The following is a 27,022-nucleotide window of genomic DNA, read 5'->3' on the forward strand; positions in this document are numbered from 1 at the left end:
GTTAGGTTTAGCCTGGAGAAGAGAAGACTGAGAGGTGATATGATAGGCATCTTCAGATATGTGAAGGGCTGTCATGTGGAAGATGCAGCAAGCTTGTTTTCTCCTGCTCTGGAGGGTAGGTATTCAACCAATGGATTCAAGTTTCAGTAAAGGAGATTTTGACTAAGCATTAGGAAGAACTTTCTGATGGTAATAGCTGTTGGACAATGGAAAAAACTACCTTGGAAGGTGGTGGACTCTCCTTCCTTGGAGGTTTTAAAGCAGAGGGTGGATAGCCATCTGTCAGAGATTATTTAGCTAGGCTTCCTCAACCTCAGCCCTCCAGATGTGTTTGGCCTACAACTCCCATGATCCCTAGCTAGCAGGACCAGTGGTCAGGGATGATGGGAATTGTAGTTTCAAAACATCTGGAGGGCCGATGTTGAAGAAGCCTGTTTAGCTGTGATTCCTTTATTGCAGGGGGTTGGACTAGATGACCCTTGGTGTTCCTTCCAATTCTATGGTTTTACACAGCAGTGTGGCAAGGAACAAGATGGGGCAGCTGTGAACTGATGTATAAGAAGCCTGAAACAGAAGGAGAACAAAATAATTCTCTTTGATATTTATATAAAAGCATTTCTGTCAGTGATGTGCTTTGCCAGCTGTTTAATCCCAGGCATATTCATACAATTCCTTTAATCTTATCTAAATTAGAAACAACTCATCAGATTTCCCCTTCCCATCCTGAGAACCATGGCCTTTTCATATTTTTAATGGTTATTATCTTCCATAGAAGGAGAGATCAAAACTATTAGAGTCACAATCCAACCAAAGTTGAACTCAGTGGTTGAATTTATTTCTGAGTAGACATAGGATTATGCTGTTTAAAAGTTTCATGGTTTTCAGTGGGAGAAAGACTGGGGTTTTGTAACAGTACAACCCTATGACTGTTTACTCAGAAGTAAGTCCCGCTGTATTCAGTGGGCCTTGCTGTTAGGCAACTGTCCTAGAATTGCAGTCTCTTGTGGAAATCAGTGGGACATAGGATGTGCTGAATTTTGGCTGGTTCAGGCCCAAAGGTGCTTTCAGCTTAGAGAAGAGGTGGCTAAGGATTAACGAGTTACTACTGAGAAGTATAGAGAATGAATGGAGATAGGGGATTCATGTGTACTTTCTATCAAATACATTTTACGTGTCTTGATCAGAGTTCAAGAACCTATTCCAGCAAGGCAAAAACACTCAGTGTGCAAAGCAGGGCCAATGAGGGGTGTGGCTTGGGGAGAGTTCTGAGGGCCAGTTACAAGAGGCCTGGAGGGCCACATTTGTTCCCCCAGCCCTGATGTGTCCCACGCCTGCTTTTAACCAATGATGGGGACATTCATTGTTTGCCAAAGCTGTTCCAAATCATTACACTGTCAAAAATGACGAACAGGGAAAGGACAACTTGGCTGTGGGACTGGCATCCTGCATTTTTACCTACTCCCAAAGTACATGGGAAACTGTAGTCTAATGTGGAGGTTAGCAGAGCATGGAGTACAGTGGCCGAGTTGTCATCTCTGCCCAAAACTGGCCACAGCTGGCAAACCAGCCATAGCTGGAAATAGGCACTCCTAGCTGTAGAGGCTACCTGAGTTTCCAAGGGCAATGTTGGATCAAGTAGGAATCCCAAGCTATGGACCTGTTCCCTCCAGGAGGATGTCCAAAGCTGACTACCACCAATATATGGCACCAGTGTTGAAAGATGTGCCCTAGCAACTGGTCCAGCTTCAGGGTTCTAGAACTCAGAAATCTGAAACCTCCATCTTGTCTGTATTCAGTTTCAATTTGTTGGTCCACGTCCAAAGTTGAAGCTCCCAGAGTGAAGGTTTCTTTTCTTTGCAGCCTTACATTTTAGCTATCGGAAGGGGGGGGGAAACCCCACAATTTCCAATTCCTAAGTACAGTAGCATCAAATTGATTAGGCATGCAGGTGGCTACGCCTTCATGATTTTTCCATCTTTAGATACTTAACGTATAGCAGCATCACAAAGTTTGTGGCTGCTTTGCAGGTGCTCTTTGTGTGAGGTTAACCTTGCATTGTCATTCTCCAACTGATGCCAAGCTATAGTTGGCGGACACGTTGCTATTACTCTTTTTTTTTTTACTGTATTTATGTAGTGATTTTGAAGCTTTCCAAATGTGGAAAATTTTGAATCAGACCCTGAGAAATACCAATTTCACAAGAGACAGAAGTGTATGGAGGTTTTTTTAAAAAAAAACCACACATGCTTCCCTACCTGCAGTTTTGATTGGTCTTTGGAGAAAAGATGATGGAGGGCACAGACTTTGTTTGCAAATCACTTTAAACCAGGGGTGAGCAACCTTTCTTCACCTGAGGGTCGCACCCCCTTCTAGGTGCCATATACCAGAACCAAAAGTGGGTGAAACAATGGGTGTCAGTTTACTTACACATCTCTCTGGAAGCCAGAAGCATAATAAGATTTCAAGGTCAAATTCAAAACTCTCAAGGAGGGTGTAAATCTGGGCTGGTGAAAGGTGTGGCTGTGGAGAGCATGTGGTCTAGGGAGAGTCCCGAGGGCCGGAGAGAGAGTCCTGAGGGCCACACCCCAACACCAGACCTGAGGTTCCCCATCCCTACTTTAAAAATATAATTTGGCTTAACTATGGTTTGAAAGTGAACACACAGTGTACTCGTGCACAGGGCTAAAATTGCTGGCCCTTAAATCCTCCCTCAGTGCGGACCCAGGCTTGTGGTTTTTGTCTCTCTCCAAAAAAAGCCACAAGCAGTAATCCAAGAACAAGCCTTGGCTACAACTTGTGGTTTGTTTGGAGAGGAACAAACCATGAACCTGGATTGGGATGAAACGTTAAACCAAATACTGTAATGACTTATCTCAGCAGGAGCAGGGGAGGAGCGCAGCACCCGTGATTTTCTCCCTGGGCACCAGAGCACTGCATTTTCACCATTAAACCATAGTTAAGTTTAATATACACATACAGACCTTTTAGATGTTTACAAGTGGAAACCTCAACAAAATATGATGGTGAGTATGAAATACTCCTGTTTAGGGTAGCAGGCAGCCGTGTCCATTTCCAGGCTACTCCATTCCATTTCTCTTTCTGGTTTTTATTCCACCCCCATTTACAGGCACTTGCTGTTTGTGTGGCCACTTGGAATGCTCAGCCCTCTTTGAACAGTTTTTGGGGTTCGCCATTGTGGTGGGGGAATCAAACCCTGAAAGATGCGAAGGGACTTTGTCTGATTAATCACAGTTTGATTGTCTCATACCTCAGGTTCTACAAAACCTAGCCTTTTTTTTAAAAAAAAAAAATGAAAGCTGAGGATTATGGTTTATCATGGGGGTGGCGGTCCTTGCTGCATCCCTGCTCGACTCCCATGAGGAGAACATACGTTATTCTTACCATAATAGAATTGTTTATAATTGGAAATGGCTTTTGGAGGGAGATGTACTGTTGGACTGACATGCAGTAGTTATTCTTATGATATCTTAAAAGTAGGGAGTGGGTGGGATTTTTTTTAAATTAGTTTTACTGGCAAGAAAGGAAGAGCTTTAGAGCTCCACGGTTTTACTGCATATGTCTGTGAGGCCTTTTCGGAAATCGATGTGAGGTCAAGCAGTTGATGAAGCTTTATGCAGTTGTTACGCTTGCTGATTTAGAAGCACAGAAGAGAAAGCTAAACAAGAGCAAGCGAGTCCGTTAATGCGCTCCGTGTCTGAGTTAACATCTTTTGCATCCTCGGGGCAGCAGCATTCACTTCAGATTTTTGTTCTGAGGATATTTTTTTAAAAGAGTTCTTCACATTTCTAACCCACCTTTCCCCATAGCAAAACTAAGAAAGAGCTTTGAGGGCTAATTCTTGCAAGCCATGCATGCGTGGTGAGGTATAGTGGTGCCCCGCTAGATGAAAATAATTCGTTCTACGGGTGTCTTCGTAGAGCGAATTTCCCGTCTAGCGAAGCGGCAATGCAGCGCGGAGGTTTTCGCGCCGAATTTTTTTCCCCCCCCGTCTTGCGAGGCAGCCCCATTGACTTTTTCGTCTTGTGGGGCAGCCTTCCGCTAGCGAATGCCGTTCGTCTAGCGAGTTTTTCGTCTAGCGAGGCATTCGTCTAGCAGGGCACCACTGTATCTTTAAAAAAAGGGGGGGGGAAATAGAAGGTTTTCTTGGTTTACAAAAGTACGTGCATTCTCTCTCTTCTCAGGTTGTGGGGTCTTTTCTACAGATCGGTTACATTTGATGTGACACATTAGTGTTGTGTGCAGTAACTTTTCTATTGGTTGACCCTGCGCAGGTTCTACCATGATTTGTACATAGTGCTTGGTGACCGAGTGGGACATATTGGAGTGGTTGGGGGGATGTTTGTGTGTATGGGTAGAGGTGTGGGAGTAGAATGGGGTTAGTGACATTGACTGAATACTAGTGTATGTTTTGTGTAGGCAGACTTTGGGTGTGATGTGTAGCATTTCGAAAGTCACTGGCTACGTACATTTAAAGCGTGTGCACACACAACAATCCTGGGAACTGTAGTTTGCCCGTCACTGAGCTATAGTTCCCAGCACCCTTAACAAATTGTTGTTCCCAGGATTCTTGGGCGGGGGGAACTTGCTTTAAATGGATGGTGTATATGCAGCCAGAATGTGACTTGGTAAAAGAGAGGGAAGGATAATAATAATAATAATAATAATAATAATAATAATTATTATTATTATTATTATTATTATTATTATTTGTACCCCGCCCATCTGGCTGGATTTCCCCAGCCACTCTGGGCGGCTTCCAACAGAAATCAAATACAAAAATATCACACATTAAAAACTTCCCTAAAAAGGGCTGCCTTCAGGTATTTTCTGAATGTCAGGTAGTTGTTTATTTCCTTGACCTGTGATGGCAGGGTGTTCCACAGGGCGGGCGCCACTACCGAGAAGGCCCTCTGCCTGGTTCCCTGTAGCTTTGCTTCTCACAGTGAGGGAACCGCCAGAAGGCCCTCGGCGCTGGATCTCAGTGTCCGGGCTGAATGATGGGGGTGGAGACGCTCCTTCAGGTATACAGGACCGAGGCCGTTTAGGGCTTTAAAGGTCAGCACGAACACTTTGAATTGTGCTCGGAAACGCACTGGGAGCCAATGTAGACCTCTCAGGACCGGTGTTATGTGGTCCCGGCGGCCACTCCCAGTCACCACTCCCAGTCCCTGTCTCTAAACATGTTTCAAAATGTGCTGCTAAGTTTTTGGTTTTTATTTTGGATTTTTTATTTATGTTCAGAATGCAGGTGGCTGATTGCATGGAAAGGTAGCATGTTGTTGTTTTGGGGTTATATAGGAACATAGGACACTACCTTGCACCAGGTCAGAGCAGGTGCCAGTTTAGCAAAATATTGCCTATTCTGATTGCTAGCAACTCTCCAGGGTCTCTGGCAGAAATCTTTCCCATTACCTTTTGCCTGGTCCTTCTAAACTGGAGGTGCCAGAGATTGAACCCAGGATCTCCTCCACGTTATGCATGTGCCATCCCAATGAGCCGTGGTGCCTCCCCAAGGGACCTCCCTCTAATCTAGCTGTTTTCCTTATGTATGGTTCCAGTGTGATCAGCTTCATGCACTGTCCTTTTTTGTACATGACACACAATAGACCCTTATGAAGAAGATGCTCTCGCTGCCCGTAAATATCGCAATGCATCGAGCAATTCCTGCTTGCTTCTAAATTATTTATTTTCACTTCAATCTGCTTGCCAAGATGGCATTCGTTGGTTTTAGTTTCTGGGCTTTGCCTTGCATGTTTACAGGGATAGCACTCTCAGCAGTTTTTTGTTTGGCTTGCGTTGTAAAATTGTTGCTTTTTGCTATGAAGGCTCTCCTGTGCAAGAGAGCAAAACCGAAACCTATTCATACACAAACACATATACTGTGTGTATATGATCTTTTCTGGTTTCTCAGCAGTCACTAAGGCTTGAACTATTTCTTATCAAAGTGTGCAAAGCTCATAACTTAAGTTTTCAATCCAACTGGGTTAAAAACCGCTTACTTAACTTTTGAAAGGATAAAATACGTAGGGTCAAGGAGTTCGATACATGTTTTTAAAAGCATCATATGTGAATATATCCTAAGCATAAATGTCTCTTATAAACATTAACATACTGGATGGCCAGATACACAAATTGGCCCTAGAGCTTCTGCTAATTAGGGTTGCCAACTTATTAAAATCATGCAAGATGCATTTTAATCATGATAACATGATGGTGAACCAGCGGTTGTAAATTGCACCTTTGTACAGTTGGCTGGTTTCTGCACACACTTGCACACCCCTCTCCATCGTATGTCTGGGCAACCGAGAGGCAATGCCAGATTTTAAGGCAAAAACTTTTAAGAGAAGTGTAATGCTGGGCTGGTTAGAGATGTTGCCTGTGGAGAGTTCTGAGGGCCAGGGACTCTCCATTTGCCCCCTGCCCTCATCATAAACCATAATTTCTGGCGGGGAAACAAACCACACAGGCTTAACATTGTGGCCTTATGTTTAGATTTGCTCCAAACAAGCAGTTGATCTGAATCCAAGGTTTATTGTTTTGTTTAGAAACAGAGTACTGGTGCAGACATAAAACTGTGCCACTCTGTGGTTTGCTTCTGTGGTTTGCTGAAGAAAAGGAGGCAGAGTGGATGCATTTGAGCTGGCACACAGATTTATTGAGCACCTTTCTGACTGCTGCAGGGAGCTGGGCAAGGCCCTATATCTGCTGTGAAGGGCCTAGATTAGGAATGGGGGCCCCTGTAGCCTTCCTGTCATTGTAGGACTTCCAATTCCCATCATTGCCAGCCAGTGGTTAGGGATTATGGGAGTTGTAGCCCAACAACCTATGAAGGGTCACAGGCCCTAGATCTGCTAGTCACCTTTGGAAGCTCAAGTGGCTGCGGGAGAACCTGGTTTGGCCCAAGAGATTTTGCCTGAGGGGAACAGCAAATGACTCCCACTGCGCTTGCATGTTCAAGGCAGACCAAGTTAGGCCCCATCTGCATTATACATTTCAGGAAGTATCATACCACTTGTAACAGTCATGGCTTCCCCAAAATAATCCGGGGAGCTGTAGTTTGTTAAGGGTCGTGAGAGTTGTTAGGAGAGTCTTTCTCCCCTCACGTGAGCTATAGTTCCCAGAGCTACCTGGGAGGAGAGCTTGGTTGTTAATCCACACTGGGTTATAATCACAAATTGATGTCGAAATGCAACAAACTGAATTTTAGACTGGAAAGTGAAAGAAACTGAAATTGACAGCTTTGCCTAATGGTAGGGCTGGCCCCGATAGACTCTCTTTATTACATATTGGAATGATAATTTCTTTTAATACGGAACTGCAGGTCCCCCCCTTATTTTTAAATTGTAATTATATTGTTTAGTTTTCTGAGGAGGAGGAGGATACTTAATAATACAGTATCATTGTATTTCTCCTCCTAAGCCGCTCCTTGCTATAACACCTCTGAGGGCCAGTTCAAACATTCATTCGCTCAAGTGACACCAGTTCTCTCACAAGACAGCACCACTTCAGTTTTCACATGGTGAGATGTTTAGGTGAAAGTGTCCTTGTGTGTGACACATCAGAGAAGACACCCCTTCAATCCTGTCACAGTGTCCATTTGATAGCTGTAATTTTCCACTTACATATATCCCGTTTTTTTGTTTGGATTTTTTTTTTTTGGCCCATGTAGAAGTTCATTGAATTTGAAGATGCACTGGAGCAGGAGAAGAAGGAATTGCAGGTACAGGTCGAGCACCTTGAATTTCAAACACGGCAGCTGGAGTTAAAGGCCAAAAACTACGCAGACCAGAGTGAGTGAAAATCATGTGCACGGTTTGTCTGAAGTTCTGTGAATCGTACACAAGTTGTGTTGAATTCAATAGCGGTTTGTCCATACTGATTGAACAAATGCAATGGTGAGGAACCTGTGGTTCTCCAGATGGCATTGGACACCAGCTCCCATCAGCACCAGCCAGCATTGCCAAAGGGCAGGGATGATGGGAGTTGTAGTCCAACAGTACATGGAGGGCTACAGGTTACAAATCTCTTCTAAAGCATTTACTGTGTTTAAACATCTTCTATTCTAGGTGACCACAAAATATCTGGAGAATTGAGGGAAGAGGGAGCCACTATTCCTTTTGCCATTCTATGCTCTCTCACACACATACCCACCCCACCCGTCTGAGCCAGTAAAATGGATCATCTTGAAATTGCTTATTTTTTCACAGGGCTTATTTTAACCACCACTATCAAGTCACAGATCACACCAGTCTTTGTTGACTGAACCATAAAGTTTATGGATCCAGTGCTTTACAGCGCTGCCATGGGAGAAAAGTACGGATTAAAGGCACGGATACTTACGGATTCTCCTATTTTTTCAAGAGATCCCCCTCAAAAAGCACCATCAAATCATAGTCTGCATCGGTGTTTACAGATGTGCCGTGTGATCTGTTGGTGCTGCTGTTGTCATCCTTGTGAAGAACCACGAGGATCTATGCCTTGGGTTATCGTTTCTATGGTAAATCCTGATCTGCAGTTTTTTAGTGTGTAGTCCTACCAACCCAAGCTCTGATTTGATGGTGGTTTTTCGGGGAACCTGCATACAATCATGCGACTTCAACAGGATCGGCTTCAGTCCCACTGAACCCTGTGGAAAGCCAGAGACAGAGCTTGTCCATTATTGGCTCTAGGAGAAACGCAGTCAGAAAGGGGTGGTGCCTAATTCAAAATTCCAAATGGGCTCTAAAAGGTTGCTGACCAATGATCTATGCCATGGGTAGGCAAACTAAGGCCCGGGGGCCGCATCCGGCCCAGTCGCCTTCTCAATCTGGCCCACGGACGGTCTGGGAATCAGCATGTTTTTACATGAGTAGAATGTGTCCTTTTATTTAAAATGCATCTCTGGGTTATTTGTAGGGCATAGGAATTCATTCATATTTCCCCCCCAAAAAAATATAGTCCGGCCCCCCACAAGGTCTGAGGGACAGTGGACCGGCCCCCTGCAGAAATAGTTTGCTGACCCCTGATATCCAGGGTTTCAGACTGAAGGCCCTTAGCTTAGAGGAAAGGAACAAGAGATCCTGGATTCCACCCCTCATGTGTACAGTTGGGAAGGACTCCTGTCTAAAGCACTGGACCGTGGCTGCCACTCAGTGTTGGTTATGCTGAGCTTGATGAACTAATGGCCTGACTCCATGAAGCAGCTTCCTAGCTTGAGTCTTTCCTAGACCTATCTAGAGGTGCAAGTGATTCAACCGGGGACCTTCAGCCTGTCACGCCTCGGCCGTAAGCACTAAGCCACAAATGGCATTCTTGTGCTCGCACCCTCATTCCTTTTGGTGTTTCCATGTTCACCCCTCCTGGAGATGATAGATTAAAAAAAAAAAAATCTTTCTCTCCCTTCTCCCTTTTATTTTCAATGAACAGTTTCCAGGTTGGAAGAGCGTGAATCAGAAATGAAGAAAGAGTACAATGCTCTTCACCAGCGTCACACAGAGGTAAGTCGTCATTTCAGAGGGATAAAAATCCTTTTCATACTATTTGTATAAGAAGTGGAGAAGGGTACAGATAGAGGAAGAGAGCTCTGCAAGCCTCTTATGCTGTAAATTCTGCTCACTCTTGACTCTGGTGCTCAGTTTGGGCCAGCTGCTTTTCCTAGAGCAAACGTTTCCCACAACATCGCTGGCTATTCCGATCTTCAAAGGACATCCCTTTCTTTGAAAGAAATGGTTGTCCAGAAAATAAAATGTTGGGATGTTTCAATCTTCAGTTTGCATTTCCCCGCTCCTTTCGCAGATGATCCAGACCTACGTGGAACACATTGAGCGATCCAAGATGCAGCAAGTTGCTGGAAATAGTCAGAATGAGAGTGGACTACCTGGAAGGAGGTAACGCTGAACCTTGGCTTTGCACCTGGAAAACAAAACAAAACTTAGATGACTTCTGAACTGTGAATGAATGTTTTAGGAGGAAGGCACTGACCCAGTCTCCTGTGCTCTCTGAGTGACCAAAAGTAGCAGTAGCTGATATCTTTTATGGCTGGTGTCCCTAAGTTTGATTGTAAACCATTCTTCTTCTTCATAATAATAATAATAATAATAAATCCACTCTTCACCCTGAGGCCCCACAGTAGGTTACAATAAGTAAAATGCAATATTAAAAACAGTTTAAAATAACTTAAAATCACAGAAATAAGGTGGGTCCTAAACATGGGTCCTGGGAACAGCCAATGAATGAGTCTGCAGCTTTGATCCTCAGCCAGCCCAAAGTGTGCTGTATGGTGATGGGGACAATTCAGGAGAAGAATGGGAGTTAGGTGACAAACTGGATCTGAGGTCCCAGGCTTTTGTCGAAAAGTGGTGAAGAGAGGGTGTTGTTTGAAGCAGAAGGAGTGGTTAGTGGGAGTGCTGAACCCTTCCCCCGAGCTGTGGTTACCCCCTCCCCAACAACCTTCATATCCCACCCCCCACAAGATAACACACAGATGGCCAGAGTTTCCCCATGTCTGTCTTATGCAGTTGTGTTCAACCTTGGGTCTCCAGGTGTTGTTGAACTACAACTCCTATAATCCTCAGCCAGTGTAGCCAACATTCAGGGATGATGGGAGTTGTATTCCAATAACCTCTGGGGACCACTGTAGTAGACAAGTAAGGAAGAGATCTGTGATTGGGGTGTGCGTTTGTGTCTCTTGCATTTTGTTTGTTTACCAACTAACCAGTTGTTGAGATAAGTGAAACAATGGCAACACCAGTTTCTTGCTCTGTATTAGACAAGTCATCCATCTTTTTAAAGCCCCTCTGGGCACTGGTGGGTGGCTTGCTTCCTCGGAAGAGAGAAGACTACGCCTGGGAGTCTCCCTTAACCAGCTATCCAGAGCCAAGGGGGCTTTTCCTTCATTCCAGGCTGCGCCTTGTACACATATGGCTCAAGAGCGGCAAACCTGCCTCACCATAAACCTTCCCCCATGCTTGCTCTCCATATGGCTTTTGTGTCTCTATCTGCTTAGCCTCTTAGGCCCCATCTGCACAATGCATATAAAGCACTATGATACCACTTTAAACAGTCACGGCATCCCTCAAAGACTCCTGGGAACTGTGGCTTGCTAGGAGAGCTGAGAGTTGTTAGGGCACCCCATTCCTCTCACAGAGCCACAGCTGTCAACTTTCCCTTTTTGGCGGGAAATTCCCTTATTCCAGCGCTGTTTCCCAATGCAAAAAAAAGGAAGGTTGACAGCTATGCACAGAGCTGCAATTCCCAGAGATTCATGGGAAGAGGAATTAATTGTTAACTCATTCTTGGGACTCTGTGAGGGGAATAGGAGTCTTCTGACAACTCTCAGCACCCTACAGTTCCCAAGATTCTTTGAGAGAAGCCATGACTGTTTACCACTTCAAATCTACAATGCAGATGGGGCCTTAGTGAGGTGAGAACATGTTGTAGACTTCATGTGTGTTTGTGATGCAGCGTGCCTTGCCGCTCTCTAGATTGTTTTTGTGTGTTGTTGCACTTTCGTATGCCTTTGGACCTCTTGTTTTCAGCCCCACCTCCAGCTCTCAACCCAGAGCTGGTGAGAGAACCAGGAGATTCTCTCCCCACCTGAGAGATGTGGCAGGGAGGTAATGGCAATTACAGTTTTGGGGAGGTTGTCAGCAGGATAACCCAACGTTTGCTAACCCTCCTTAAAGACCTTTGCAGCTTGGGACTCGGGTGCCTGAACCACTTGTCCACATCTGCTCACCTCAAAGTTATGGGTTTCACCAGAGGCCCTTCTTCAAGCCCCACTGCCATCAGAGGTGCAGTGGGGTGGTTACTGAGGAATGGCGCTCCCTGACAGTGGAATGCTCCCCTGGCCCCAGGCACCTCCTTTGCTGTACTCTTGGCCCCAGACAAAGACCTTTGCATTGTGCCAAGCTTTTAACTCCAATCTGTTTTCTCTGGGTTGTATCCAACCCTGTTCCTATGCAGAGCAGATGCATATAAATTAATAGGAGTGACTAACTTTGGCCCATGAATTTGAGCAGGGCTACTTTGAGTAGAACTTAGTTGTCTACAATCCTCTGTTATGCTGCTTATGTTTGCTTTATCTCTGCTGGTGTGCTTTTTTGCTTTTCTTTTAAAAAGCTCTGTGTGAGTTGGGCTAGCCCAGATCTTGCTGGACTACAACTCCCATCATCCCTGACCATTGACCCTACTGGTTGGGGCTGATGGGAGTTGGAATCCAACAAAGTGCAAAGTGCCACAAGTTCCCCCCCCCCACACACATATCTCTGTTTTAAATGCTGTTGCTTTTGCTGCTTTAGTTTCAATTGCTTTTTATTGTTTATTTTAATTATTTGTTGTCTACTGTGAGAACTCCACTGATGGAGTGTGTAAGGGAAAAAAAGCAAACACTCGCCCCCTATTTTAAAAAAAAATCACAATATGGAGACAGCCATCAGCCAGCTATGCGATTGGGGCTGCCGCTTTCCCCAGTTACTGAAGTTGCAGGAAAAGGTGCAGCTCTCTCTGTTTGCATTCCAGACTGTGTTAGGTGACATCTGCACCATACATCTAAAGTACTATGATACCACTTTCACAGACATGGCACCTCCCAAAGAATCGTGGGAACTGTAGTTTGTTAAGGGTGTGTTGAGTGTTGTTAAGAGGCCCCTATTCTCCTGAGCTACAGTTCCCAGAAGTCCCTGGAAAGAGGGACCAGTTGTTAAAACCACTTTGTGACCTACCAAAATGAATGAATAAATAAGATTCTGCTCCCTAATCCTTTTTTAAAACTGGAGGTAAGTTTTAACGCGGTGCCAGAAGGATGTTCCTGATAGCACCAGGCAGGGGTGAGCATTCCACAGATGGGAAGATACATCTGCAAAGGCCCTCTCCCTCTCTTGCCACCCTCCGAACCTCCCTCACTGGACTGTATGTATCACCATTGCGTGTTTGAGAGCCACTGCATGTTCGTTAGGCTGGGTGTTTTATGTGTTCCAATGTCTCAAATCTCTGCTCAGGCGAGCATTTCTGTGAGCACATAATGATGTCTGTGTGTGTGTTTGCATGACTGTTGCACTCTAATGGTTATTCTCTTGTCTTGCTTCTTGTGCCGTTGCCTTTCTTGTGTGGGCTGCTCTCTGTTTGTCACTTCAGTCACCGCCAGTCATGGAGGAAAAGGTAATTTGGGAGAATCTGTATATGTTGGGTTGGGAGCTCTTTCTTAGCGGGGGGGAGTAGCTGTGACCATCAACAGCGCTTTTGCTGTTTTGTGTTGATGTGAGACAAGCTGGTGAGTTGAGGCAGGACGGGCCTATTTCTCTAGGCCAGGCATAGGCAACCTTCGGCTCTCCAGATGTTTTGGCCTACAACTCCCATGATCCCTAGCTAACAGGACCAGTGGTCAGGGATGATGGGAATTGTAGTCCGAAACATCTGGAGAGCCGAAGGTTGCTGACCCCTGCTCTAGGCTCTACAGAGGCAGAGGAAATGGTCTCAGATCACACCAACATATGTTTGACAAAGCACAGGGTCCAGAATTTGAACTGGGCATTGCTGCAGCACCTGATATCCTCACACAGCAACCAGGGCCACAGCTGCACCATACATTTAAAGCTGTATTATACCGTTTTAATAATCGTGGCTGCCCTCAAAGAATCTTGGGAATTGTACTTTGTTAAAAGTGCTGAGAGTTGTTAGGAGACACCCCTATTGCGTAGCAATAGCCCGACCCCTCCCGTGGTAAAATAAAGACACATGACACAATAAGTAAGGTTAATGGGCATAAAAAGGCCACAACTTTATTGGTTACGGATGTTGAGCGGGGTCTCCTAACAACTCTCAGCACCCTTAAAAAAACTACAGTTCCCAGGATGTTTTGAGAAAAACCATGACTGTTAAAGTGGTATCATTGTGCTTTAAATATATAATGCAGATGTGGCCTAGGATTCCAGTGCTATAGTAGGGTCTACCGAAACCAGTGACTGCCTTTGGCTTTCTGTCCTTCCTACTGCCTGAGGCCTGGGATTACAGAGTGGTAGCAGAAGGCAGCTGGGAAGCTGCAATTTAAAAAGGCCCACAATGCCCCAGGGCAGCTCTCTGTCAGGGCATTGTGGGTAATTGCAACGAAGAGCAGTTCATAGCTGCCTGCTGCCGAGTGTGGTGTTGCCAAGCTGTCTGCCACTGCCTACAAACTCACTTGGTGGGGCTGGGTTGCCCTCACACTTGGCACTGACACTAGTTCGAATCCTGACAAGGTCACTGCATCTAGGGTAGACTGCAGTGTCCTTGGAGCAGAGGTGGGCCTCCTTTCCTCCCTGAGGGCCACTAGCAGTCTGTGGGTGTGTGGGGAGAGGAAAGCATTTGACAGGTAGTCTTAGCTTTTATCAGGCATTCCAGGCTAAGGTTAGAGATCACTTCAAAGACAGGAAACTGCAAGCAAGCTGGAGTCAAACTTCAGACACATCCAGGAAGTTCACAGGCCTAAAAGCCTTTGTAACTTGTCCCAGGCATTGGATTGGCCTTTCACCGTCACCTGACATCCCTGGCCATGAAGATTATGGGCTTTTTATGTGAGCCTGTTGGCTAGAATTATGCCCACAGCACCCCATTCAGCAGTTCATATTAAGAGGAGCTAACAGTGAGCTATCTCATATCAAAACCAGCGGCGAAAGGAGAAGTGATAAAGCTTTAACAAACTTGAACTGCCCTTAGCAACATCCTTTAGTGAAGCCTGGCCAAGCATGTTATATCACTATACACAAATGCTGCTAAGATCACCAAATAAAAGCCCCCCTTTTGTCTGAGACACATGTACCTGGCTCTCACTGGGACCCTCATTATAGCATCAAAAGCGTTGCTTCCCTCCCAGGATAAATAGTAAATTCAGAGGTGGGTTTTGGTTGGCACTGCGTGATGTCAAAGCCTTCTCCACCCATGCCGTAGTCCCAGTCCAGAATCACCGCCCCCCACCAAGCAAAAACTTCTTGCTTTAAAAAAAAAACACACAGGCAAATGCAAAGATTCATATAAGGTAATGTGTAGCCTTATCCATTTATTTTTTTCCTGGAAACTACTGGCAACCAGTTTCCTTAGCTGATCCCAATTTATTTGAGCGGGGGGGGGGGGAGAAATCTCCCCCCCCCCAACCTTGCTCAAGTGTTGGATGCACCAGCACAGACGTTCATGTCTTCAAGTGAGGAAATCTCCTGTTGGGCAATTTTGTCACCATTTCCCCACCCCTACCCCCCCACCCCACCTACAATAAAATTCGTTTTTCTTGACACACACACACCCTTTTGCTGGTTTGACTTCTCACCCTCAAAGGAGTTTGAGCATGTCTCACCGGCCCTTGTATTCACTGCCTTTGCTCTTCGGATTTCCGGGGGTTTTGATCTCCATTACGGCAGTTTCACACAAGGTCACAAGCACACTGCTCGTAATTGCCTCTCAGCTGGATCCCTGGGGAAATGGTTTTCTGTGTTCAGCAGAAGAGGTGATCCGTACCAGGAACAGCAGGGAAAAGGCTTGAGGCTTTGCTGCAGCACTGGCTTTGGCATAAGCTCAGAAAAGCTCAAGTGCAGTTAAGGCTGCCAGTCTATAGAGTGTTGCATGAAACGCCACCTCCGCTCTCTGCTCAATTCATGCTGGAAGAAAAGTGTTTTGCAGGCTCAAAGCTGTGCTACTCCCCCTGCCAACATAGAGGTTCTAGGCTGAGGGTGGGGAGCCTCTGGCATGAGGTTGGAGTTCGCTTCCCATCAGCTCCAGCCAGCATGGCCAACAGTCAGGGATGCATTTTATTTTTAATTTATTCAAAGTTATATACCGATTGAAATTATCAGTAAAAGCAGCAAAAAACCAAACCAACCAACCAACAAACAACAAACAAAAAACTCATGAGACTGTAGTGACAGCAGTGGATCTAGGACCACCCCTTAACTAAACACCTATTCCGTCAGAGGAAGTGCAGTTCCATCCAGGGCAGGTACCCAACCCAATTCCTGGGGATGGTGTGTGAATCCTGTGCTGAAAGGTTTAAAATTCCATGCCAGGAAATACAGAATTTTGTGAGTAGCACAAACCACGCAGATTTGCATTATGTCTCCCTATTTTTCATAAATTATTCCACAGTTTTATTCGTTCATTTGCCTTTTTGTATAATCAGGTCTGGTTTGACTTCAGAAGGATTGTTGCTCACTGGTGCAGAGCACACACTTTGCATGCCAATGACCCATAATTCAATCTCTGGTATCTTCAGGTAGAGCCAGGAAATACTCTTTCCTGAGACCCAGGAGAGCTGCTGCCAATTAGCATAGACCAGGGATAGCCAACATGGCGGCCTCCAGATGTTGCTGTACTACAACTCCCATAATCCCTGGCCATGCTAGCTAGAGCTGATGGGAAGTTCCACAACATCTGGAGGGCACAATGTTGGTTACCCTGATGTAGACAGTGTTGACCTAGATGGACTATTGGTCTGCTCTGGTATAAGGCAGCTTCCTATCCACTATTCATGGAACTATGCAGGCGCCAATGCCCCCAACTGCTGCAAAATGTATGTTAAAAAGAATTTCCACTTCTCGGGCAGTTGAATCTTATGGGAATGTTAATGGGTTGTTCTTGGGATACTTGGCCCACCTTTAACTATGATGGGTTTGTTTTGCTGCTTTCTCCACGTCAAGGATCTGCTGGTTTCCTAACTCTTTCCCATGCTCTCTCTTTCTCTCCTTCTCTCTCTCTGACTTTCCTTTTCTCTCTCTAGCATGAAGAGGCGTCCCAATTCTCTGAACATCCCCCTCACAGATGACATGGTACGTGGGCAGGTGGGCGCCAAGATCGCCCCCGCAGTGGACCACTGGCATCTGAGTGACCTCGGCCAGCTGCAGTCCAACTCCGGCTACAAGGTTTTTCTAACACCATCATGGAAGCGAGGGCATCCTTGCCTACTTGTCAGCAGCACCTCCATCAGGACAGAGAGACCTCTGTGTGTCTGTAACCCTTTGCAGCCCATAGCTATTTCTTTGCTCAGCTAAACTCTCGTGTGTGATGAGTGTTCTTTTCCGAAAGGTTTTTTTGTTTTGTTTTTTGGCCTGGGGCAGCAGTATTTTAACATTCGCCCATCAGCTGCTAGCATACACTCAAGGTGCTTCCATCAGGACAATTTATTATGGACTCGATGTTACCCCTGCTCAGAATTTCTTTTTGCAGTTTCCATGTTGTCCTAAAAATACTACCCTGTGCTTTTTCTTCATATAATCATATAACCCAGATTTACCCTTACCCCACAGAAAATCCAATACAGTCATGCCTCTTCTTGTGAACACTTCATGTTGCGTTTTTTTTCGGGTTAAGAACGCGTCAAACCCGGAAGTGTTTACTTCTGGGTTTCGCCGCAAGTGCAGAAGCGTTCTGAGTGGTTTGCACGTGTGCAGAAGCGTTCTGTGTGGTTTGCGCATGCGCAGAAGCGCTCTATCGCGCTTTGCGCATGCGCAAAAGCACCGCTCTGGTTGCAGACTTTTCGGGGTGCAAACGGCACCCCGGAGCAGATCGTGTTCGCAACCAGAGGTACCACTGTAATAAAAAATAACCCATTATATATCTGCAGTTATTGCTGGTGTGCCAGCTCCTTGGCATAAATTGTTTGGTGGGTGGTTTGTTACATGCATGGCAATGCATAAATGGCTTCCCTCAAAAATCGTATCCGGAGTCCCCTATTTCTGACATAGAGCTCCATTTTCCATGGTTCCCCAGGAAGATGGGCCGATGATTAAACTGCTCTGGAATTGTAGCTCTGTAAGGGGGAATGGAGTCTCCTAACAACTCTCGGCACCTTTAACAAACTACAATTCCTAGGATGCTTTATTGGGAAGCCGTGTAATATTTAGTCTAAATCCTTTTTGTTGTAACTTTTCTTGTAATCCTGACCTGGATTTCCTCTCCTCTCTGCTGCTGCCTTTTGTTACGGAGGAGATATGCTATGCCCTGTGCCTTTAAACCATCCTGCCCCCCAACAGAAAAAGGTTCCCTGAAGTTGGAAATGCAGTATGCTAACATACTTGGTAACAAGGCTTTGTTGGGGTTGCTGTATTTCTCTCCCCCCCCCACCCCAAAATAAAATAGTGACTTTAAGGTTTTGGAGCTGTTTCCACTGCTTTTTTCATTCCGTTGCCATAATTCCAGATTTCCCCAGACATTTTCCCAATTTGGCTAAATCCCCCGCTTGCCATTTTTACACCTGAAAACCAGCACGTCAGGAATTTTCCTGACATATGGAAAGCCTATGCTTTGTTCTCTAGTTGGCAAGGTGCAGACAAAATATCATCTCAGTGTTGTGCAAACAACATTCGGCACTAGTAAAACCATTAGGGAAATTAATGTATTGTTAGTAGAGAACGCACCACTGTCAAATTACATTACTCTGGTTTTTTAGTCTTAGATGGTCCCTTTGTGATAGGATTTCTGCTGCTAGTTCTTGTTACACACCTGAAAACAATTGGTATCTAAGACCACATAGGCTACTTGAAGCTTGCCAACACAGTATACACAGGACTTGAAATACTGTTGCTCATTAAAGCATGGCATCCTTGCCTTTAAGAAATGTATGGCTGCAAAGGGTTAAGTGGCCATCTTTTCACAGTCTCCATTGCCATTTTGCTATGCTCTGTATGTGTGTATGCGCGTGCATGTGTCAGCTGTGGAAGTATAGCTGGGTTTGCAGTAAGGGAATCCTTCTAGACTAATGTTAACAAGATCACCCCTGGCCTTGAAGAAATTGCCATTCTGTAAATTGCCTGAACAAAAGCTAAGAGTTCAGTGGTGCTTCTTGTGTTCTTACTTAAGTGGCCAGAAGTGCCTCTAGAAAAGAGGGTCCCTTTTCCCCCAGTGCTAGTCCATTGCTGGTACTGGTCCCACAGTGGCTCCTATCAGCCATGAAGATAGCTGGAGGGTGACTCCACGTGGTCCCTGCAGTGGCCAAATATGGTCCTCACCCAGTCTCCTAAAAACGAACTATGTATTATGGTCCTGGAACATCAGTGGGGAACCTGTGGCCCTCCAGATGTTTGGGTGAAATAGGTATGGTTTTGTGTAAATGTGTGTCTTTGTTTCAGTTGCGCTGCTTTTCGGATGTCCGTTATGTACTCTTGTTTTTAAAAGTCCTGTCACTAGTGACAGTCCCTTGGCTTGTTTGCTTCTGTAGTTTGCCCCTAAACAATGAGTCCAGAATTTGGTCATAATTGTGAACCTTGCCACTTCGGGGCAACAACAGCCAGTGTGGTCTAGTGAGTAGAGAGGTTTGGCGCCTTCTGACTGTGTGGTTGATTGTTCCTTATATAATAAACAAGGGTCAAATTATAACTCAGGAAGATGGGATTCACTAGCACCCACAGATGACACAGGGCCTCCAACACATTGTGGCTTCTTGTGGCTTCACCATTAAGCACTCAGGCCAAGAGGTGAGCCGAACATATGACAAAAATATCTGAGGCGTTCTGGAGGGGAAAGAAAAAAAGAGGATGTTATGTGAGGATATTAGGTATCAGAGAATAAAACACATAAACTAAACATAACTTTTGTTAAGCGGCACAATGAATCTCAAAAGCTGCTAACGGGCCATTAAAAATCTTGGGAGAATTACAATATTTTTGTATGGTCTAATTAAATTTATCCTTCACAACAACCCTGCAAGGTAGGTTTGGTTAATAGTGACTTGCCCAAGGGCACCCACTTCTCTTGATTGCTAAATGGAGACTTGAACCCGGCTGTTTCTAAAAGTCCAGACACAACATTCTGAACCACTGCACCACACTGGCCTTCATTTTTGTAGTGGCTGTTACAGGCTTTTTAGTGCATAGTGCTCGTATATCAAAATGCTGCAAGGCAACTGCCTAGCCAGTAAACGGGAGGAAAAATTAACTGATGCATGTGATTGCTTCCCCACCCCTTCTCTTCCCACCCCCTCCAAACAATGCTGTGCCCCTAGTGCCCGCCTGATGAAATGTCTGAGTCTGGACAGTCCTCAGCAGCTGCTACGCCCAGCACCACCGGAACAAAATCCAACACACCCACCTCGTCCGTGCCCTCTGCTGCTGTCACCCCCCTGAATGAGAGCCTTCAGCCCATGAATGACTACATCACGTCAAAGAACAACAAGCGGTCACGGGAGAAACGGAATAGTAGAAATATGGAAGTCCAGGTCGCCCAAGAGACGAGGAACGTGAGCATAGGTATGGCTGGCTGAGAAACTTCTATGTTTAACTTGTTCCCTATAGAAATGTGGCGCTGTGGGTTAAACCACAGAGCCTAGGGCTTGCTGATCAGAAGGTCGGCGGTTCAAATCCCTGTGATGGGGTGAGCTCCCGTTGCTCAGTCCCGGCTCCTGCCCATCTAGCAGTTCGAAAGTACGTCAAAGTGCAAGTAGTTAAATAGGCACCGCTCTGGTGGGAAGGTAAACGGCGTTTCCGTGCGCTGCTCTGGTTCACCAGAAGCGGCTTAGTCATGCTGGCCACATGACCCGGAAGCTGTACGCCGGCTGCCTCGGCCAGTAACGCGAGATGAGCGCCGCAGCCCCAGAGTCGGCCCCAAGGGTCCCTTTACCTTTACCTATAGAAATGTGAGATGTGGACATAACATGCCAAGAAGGAATTCTTATCCCATAATGGTGTAAATGAGCATATTCCTTATTTTTAGGGCTGCAATTAGATTGCGGTGCCCGGGGTTGAGCAATGGACTGCCTCTTAAACCTAGCTAAGTGTGTGGATGTGTGTGTGGATGAAGAATTATTGGTGGCTGCACGAGATCTCCAATTTCCTCCTTGATAAATGGAGGTGCAAATCCCCATCTCTGATCTGAAACGTTGGTTTGGTCTTCCTGACCACAAATATTTCCCTATTTGCACTCCATCCTACAGGGATGGGAAGCAGCGACGAGGGGTCAGATTTTCAAGATATTGATTCTACTCCAGAGCTGGATATGTGCCAGGATCCCAGGCTGGAACGCACAGGAAACAGGTTTGGGTGCAGACATTCCCCTTTCTTTAGGCATGTTGCCATGAGTGCAGAATGCAGCTTTCGTGCCAGTCTGCAGCATTTCCATTCTTTTTCTCTTTGCACGACAGCCCTACTCAGGGGATCGTGAACAAAGCCTTCGGCATCAACACCGACTCACTGTACACTGAACTTACTGAAGTCGGATCGGAAGCCATTGGAGATGTGGATGAAGGAGCAGACCTCCTAGGTAAAGCCTGCTTCAAGAGTGCTGCTTTTGAAATTCTTATCTTATTTATCACAACAGCCCTTTGAGGTAGAGTAGGTGGAGAGATAAAGAGCTGGAAGAGGTAATGTAACTCTTTATGGTCTAGAGCAGGGATAGCCAACAGGTTCCCATCATCCCTAACCATTGGCCAGGCTGGCTGGGGCTGATGGAAGCCCAGCAACAACAGGAGGGCACTGTGTTGGCTACCCCTGCTCTAGATGAGATGCAGAGATTGTGGTGATCAGATGTGAAATAGATGTGAAATAGAAAGGGCATTTCCCTCTGAAGCATAGAATTGTAGAGTTGGGCGTGACCCCAAGGGTCATCTTGTCCAACCCCCTGCAATGCAGAAAACTCAACTAAAGGATCCATGACAAATGGCCACCCAGCCTCTCTTTAAATACTCCCAATGAATGAGAGTCTACCACCTTCTGAGGTTCCACTGCCAAACTTCTCTTACCGTCAGAAAGTTCTTCCTAATGTTTAGTCGAACTTTCCTTTCCTGTCATTAATATGTAGTCCACAGAATTCTGTGACGTTTATGCAAATTATGCAAATTAAAGCAGAGTTACATAAATTATTTTGCCTAATTTACTCTGCTATTTTAGACCTAGAGGGGGAGCCATATAGGGCACAGATGCCTTTCTATGCTCTGATTACTGAGAATATCGCCCTATGTTTTTACTTTTGCGATTTCGCCACATATTTCCCACATCCTTTCAGGCATACCGCTTCCCAACTGCAAGGAATACAAACTTTTTAATGAACTGATTTTGGAAAACTAAATTCGTGATCACAATTGTGTTCTGTAGTCTTTCTTCCCCGTGTGAGGAATTGCAAGTCTACACATAGCCTTCCACGACAACGACCCTGAGAAGTAAACAGTGTCAAATAAAATTAATAAATAGTTTACCTGCTATATTGCCAAGCTGCTAATAAAAGCAAAGGAACAAGTAGACCAGCTAATAAGTGTTACGTTGATAGCCATAAAAGTAGAATGCAGAATTAATTATCAGTGCCCAGAAGTCTTATTTAGCTGTTACTTCCAACACTTTAATTTCCTTTCCTCATCTTGAGTCCTTGTCACACACCAAATATATTTCCATGCTCAAATTCATGCTCACTACCACAGGTTCACTCCCTCTCCCCTGCAACATTCCCACTGAACACTGCTAGATCATGTATCACCATTTACATTATCATTATTTCATTAGCTAAATTTATGTTGTACCTATTCATTGGCCTGCTCAAGGGTAGCACACCAAATCAGTATTGCCAAAAGCAATGGCAACAGTCAGATAAAAATCATGGGTTGTATCCAGCTAAGGCCACATTTACTCCATACATGCACTGTGATAGCACTTTAAACAGTCATGAGCTATGGGAATTGTTGTTTCTTTAGTGTGCTGAGAATTCTTAGCAAAGCTCTATGCCCCTCACAGGGCAACAGTTCCCGGAATGGTTTAACAACCAATCCCTCTAAACAGGGAACTCTTGGAATTGTAGCTCTGTGAAGGTAATAGGGATCCCCTAACAAATCTTGGTACTCTTTGACAAATGACAGTTCCCAGGATTCTTGGGGCTATGACTGTTTAAGGTGCCATTAGAGTGCTTTAAATGTGTGAGTGTGGCTCAGATTTTAGTCAGAGAAGACCCATTGGATTGTGTCCAGTGCTAGTCCTGCTCATAGGAGACTCACTGAAAATAATGGACACGACTTAAGTTAGGTGTGTTAATTTCAGTGGGTGTACTCTGCATAGAACTTAATTGGATTCAAGCCATCAAAATTAATGGAGTGAGAAGTTAATCATGTCCATTATTTTCAGGAGTGTACTCCTGAATAGAAATACCATTGAATGCCACTGAATGGTTATATCAAATTAGGGCTTAACACAAATACCCCCAAATTTTGTGCTTCTGTTGGAATTTGGATTTGGAGGAATTATTTTCTGGGGGTGGGAGAGATGAAATTCACCTTCAGAGTCAGAAGCTGTTTATGGCTCCCCCCCCCCCCGCCATTCCCCCACTGGTGGCTGCCATTGTTATGTGATGTTTGTCATTCCTCCCCCGCCTCCCAAACACAGTGACCCAGAACAAGGGGCCTTGTTTGGGTGGGATGGGAGGAAATGGTGGTTTGGTCACTGGAGGAAGTGTTCTGATGCTGCTGCTTGTTTAGCCCTGTAATGGCTAGACTAATATATTTTTTTCCTTTTCATTATCTGACCAGAATCTAAGAGGGCTGGGCAATTAGCCAATCGAGAATAGCTGTGGCTTCTCAGAGAATGGTGGGTGGGGAGGGCAACAACTTAAATTTTACTTCTAGGTGGCCAGACTATTTTGGCGTGTAAAACTTACCTTTACCTCAACTAAAAGGGGATATTTGGTGATGAGAGGAACCCAAAGGATGTGCCAAATGGTAAGTGTTATGAATTGCCTATCTTAAAGCAGAGGAGATTCAATTCAGAGCTTAATACTGTCACACAGGCCTGCTCAGCTTGCATCCCACTGAGCCAAAGGCAGCCCACCAGCATTGCGCATAGCCCACCACTGGCTCAAGGAGCCTCCTGTTTTTACTTGCAAGTGCACACCATTTCCCTCACAAAAAAATGGGCAGAGACAATAGCCCATTGGTTGAGCACTGCTTTACATGCTGAAAGTCCCAGGTTCAATGCCTGGCATCTACATATAAGGCTAGAATAGACCTCTGTCTGAAACCCTGGAAAGCAGCTTCCCATCAGTGTAGATAATGTCAAGCTGGATGGACCAAGGGCCTGATGTGGTTGGTATAAGGCAGCTTCCAGGAAGAGCTGTGGCTCAGTGGTAAAGCATCTTATTTGATGCAGAAGTTCCAAGGTTCAGTCCCCAGCACCTCCAACATGGGGTTTCACATGTCCCTATTATGAAACCAAGGAGAGCTGCTACCAGTCATCACAGGCAGTACTGAGCAGAAATGGACCCTGAGAGCTGCTGCCAGACAGAGCCAACAATACTAGGCAAAATTGGCTAACTGTTAGACCTGGGATAAGGCCATTTCCATTTTAAGGCATTAAGGCCATGATCCAATTCCTGTTGGGCTGCGTTTGATTTAGTGGTTCTCAAGCTGTGCCAGCTTTCATGAATTTTTGGAAAGGCTACATAGAGTGCTGCAGATGGTCGTAAGCATTCCAACAAATTAGGTTATTCAGAATACGTTTTTATTATACCATTTGCCATGGTTAAGAAGACAAGGCTTAAGTCAGGGTTTGTAGGAAGTCTCCAGGCTCCTCACTTGTATCCTCATCTGGGGAAAAAAGTGATTTCCTCACCCTCACACTCCCAAATGTCCCATATGTAGATTCACACCATTTGCAGTCCATAGCAGGTCCTGTCTTTACTATTTCATGCCTTTTGACATTGAAATGGCAAGATCATTGTTAATTTTTTGTTTCTCTTTAAAAAAAAATCCAGATTTTTTTTTGTGTTGGTTTCGGTCACTGATTGACTCTTTTTCTTTCCTTCCCCCCAATTCCTTCCCCCCTACCCCATCCTGTATCTCTGTGCTTCGCTGGACATGGCCCATAGGGGAGTTTTCAGGTGTGTATCTCTCCTCTGTTCAGATTTTCTGTTTTCTCCCATTTTTCTTTCTTCCTGCTCCTTCCCCCTTTCTTGAATTTTAAATTGAATGATGTGGGTACACACGTGTGATACTCCCCTGCTGTTGTCCAATCACGGTTGGCTTTGCGGACTTTGTCCCGCCTTTCCCTTGTTTGATTGGCTTGCACAACTTAAGGTTCCGAACCCAATTGAACATTCTCTGCTTTTTGCTCACATGTACATTGCGGAAAGCTTTATTTCTAACCCTTCCCTTCCCCCCCCCCCCCGGCTTTCTGCAGCCTCACTCCACGATCTGCTTTTTTTTTTACCTCCCCCTTTGAATCCTGGGGTAGAAGGTGGGGAACAATCTGTTACTTTATGTTTCCTGGTGGAATTTTTCCTTCTTTTTAGGGCAGGCAATGAACCTGAGTGTGGGGTCCTCATTCTGAGAGTGAGCTAAAGATAGGAGGTCTATCCATCTTGCTGATTCCATTAATAATTAGTCCTTCTCTCCCCCCCCCCCCAGGATGGCTGCTGGGGTAAGAGAAGGTTTGGGACTCAGTGCTTGCAGGATGGGGGCTGAGCTCTCAAGTTTCGCAGCTTGTAAGTTTGGAAAAGGCTGAGATGGTCAGTCAAGAGTTCTAGCTGAAGGAGAAGCGTTAGAGGTCCAAGGCCATCTTTTCTAGATGAACTTTGCTTAAATCAGTGGTGCAGTTAGCTAATTTAAGACTCTAGACCAGGGGTGGGGAACCTGATGTTGTTGAACCACCACCTCCCATCACATGGGAGGCCTATATAGCTCAGTGGCAGAACATCTGCTTTGCATGCAGACTATTTCTGGGTCAATCACTGACATCTCCAGTTAGGGCTGCGAGACACTCCTGTCTGAAAATCTGGAGAACTACTGCCAGTCAGCATGGAATGATACTGAGCTAAGTGAATTAGTATAAGGTGACTTCCTAGATTACTGTCCCTGATGAATGGCCATGCAGACTGGGGCTGATGGGAGTTGGAGTCCAACAAAATCTGAAGGGCCACAGGTTCTCCAGCCCTGCTCTCTATAGACAGTGATCTTATTGGAGTGGGGTGGCTTGTTAGATGGTATTGTGCATTGACATCACTTCCTTCAGCATGTGGAAAGTCTGCCCTGTTGTGTTAGGAGGCCCTTGGGCTCATTCTGCTGAGTGGGCCCCTGGGCCTCTACCCCAAAGTCCTGCCTTGACAGCACCACTTTAAGTGGTACAGACTGGACAGTTTCCCTGGATACAGTTCTGGCCCCCATCTCAGGAGGATATCCTGGGACTGGAAAAGATTCCAGAAAGCAGAAACAAAACCAAGACAGGTCTGGAATATTTCCTCATATATAAAGAAAGCTTAAAGCATCTGAGGCTTCGAAACTTTTAAGATAAAGACGGGCAAAGGTTCAGGGAGCACAAAGGGCAAGATAGGAGTTTTATGAAATGCTTCAGTGGATAGAGGGAATTTCTGGAAACTTTCTTCGGTTAGCTATGTTTGCTTTCGTATTATTTTGGAGAGTGTGAATTTGATAAATTTGACTCTGAACGTGAACAGAATTGAATTTCTCCCCATTCCTATTGGCCACACATGATTGCCTATCGATTTGTGAGCACATTGGGTGTGCACTTTTAGTATAATTTCCAAAAATGGAGCATCTGCACTTCCCTCCATGGAGTGGGACCTCCTCTGTCCAGGCCTCTCCCAGTAAGGGTGGGAATGTAGAATATTTTTTTTACACGTAAATGCTCATTGTAGTCGTGTTTTGAAATGTTTGCAGAAGGGCCATAACTCTGTGGTAGAGCATCTGCTCTGCATGCAGAAGCTCCTCTGAGTTCAAGCTCCAGTATCTCTGCATAGGGTTGAGAACATCCTCACCTTAAATCCTGAAGAGCCACTGCCAATCAGCATAGACAATACTGAGCTAGACGGACCAATGGTCTGACTCCGTATAAGGCAGCTTCTTATTACTGAGTTGTATGACTTCTAAACACAATCCTTTGTGAAAAACGTGTCCAGTTTTGATCGAAGGAGAAAGAAAGAGAAGAGGTGTGTGTGTCTGCATTAGGTTGGATGCAAAAGTTCCCTTCCTTTGATAATAGCAGTCTACCTCTGCTGAAGAACTCTTTACACTGGACCCGGCCCAGTGCAAATAGGGAATAGATCCATTTCCTTTAAACATTTATTATTTGCTGTCAACCCAAGA

General features: G+C 45.3%; 1 protein-coding gene across 21 annotated transcripts in view; it reads left to right on the top strand.

The window, feature by feature from the left end:
• MAPK8IP3 (mitogen-activated protein kinase 8 interacting protein 3) overlaps window positions 1–27,022 on the top strand; it is a 63,987-nt gene that overhangs the window by 4,524 nt on the left and 32,441 nt on the right. For 9 of the 21 annotated variants that reach the window (XM_033168012.1, XM_033168007.1, XM_033168014.1 and 6 more), the window contains exons 2-10: window positions 7,691–7,811; window positions 9,427–9,497; window positions 9,796–9,887; window positions 13,135–13,158; window positions 16,739–16,880; window positions 19,958–20,201; window positions 20,885–20,984; window positions 21,092–21,210; window positions 24,790–24,801. In XM_033168012.1, coding sequence (XP_033023903.1) covers window positions 7,691–7,811; window positions 9,427–9,497; window positions 9,796–9,887; window positions 13,135–13,158; window positions 16,739–16,880; window positions 19,958–20,201; window positions 20,885–20,984; window positions 21,092–21,210; window positions 24,790–24,801 — 925 coding nt within the window. The remainder of the gene's footprint in view (window positions 1–7,690; window positions 7,812–9,426; window positions 9,498–9,795; window positions 9,888–13,134; window positions 13,159–16,738; window positions 16,881–19,957; window positions 20,202–20,884; window positions 20,985–21,091; window positions 21,211–24,789; window positions 24,802–27,022) is intronic. The other 12 variants (XM_033168019.1, XM_033168024.1, XM_033168023.1 and 9 more) reach the window with 4 other exon arrangements.

Source organism: Lacerta agilis, chromosome 13, assembly GCF_009819535.1.
Source record: "Lacerta agilis isolate rLacAgi1 chromosome 13, rLacAgi1.pri, whole genome shotgun sequence".
Classification (NCBI taxonomy): Eukaryota; Metazoa; Chordata; class Lepidosauria; order Squamata; family Lacertidae; genus Lacerta; species Lacerta agilis.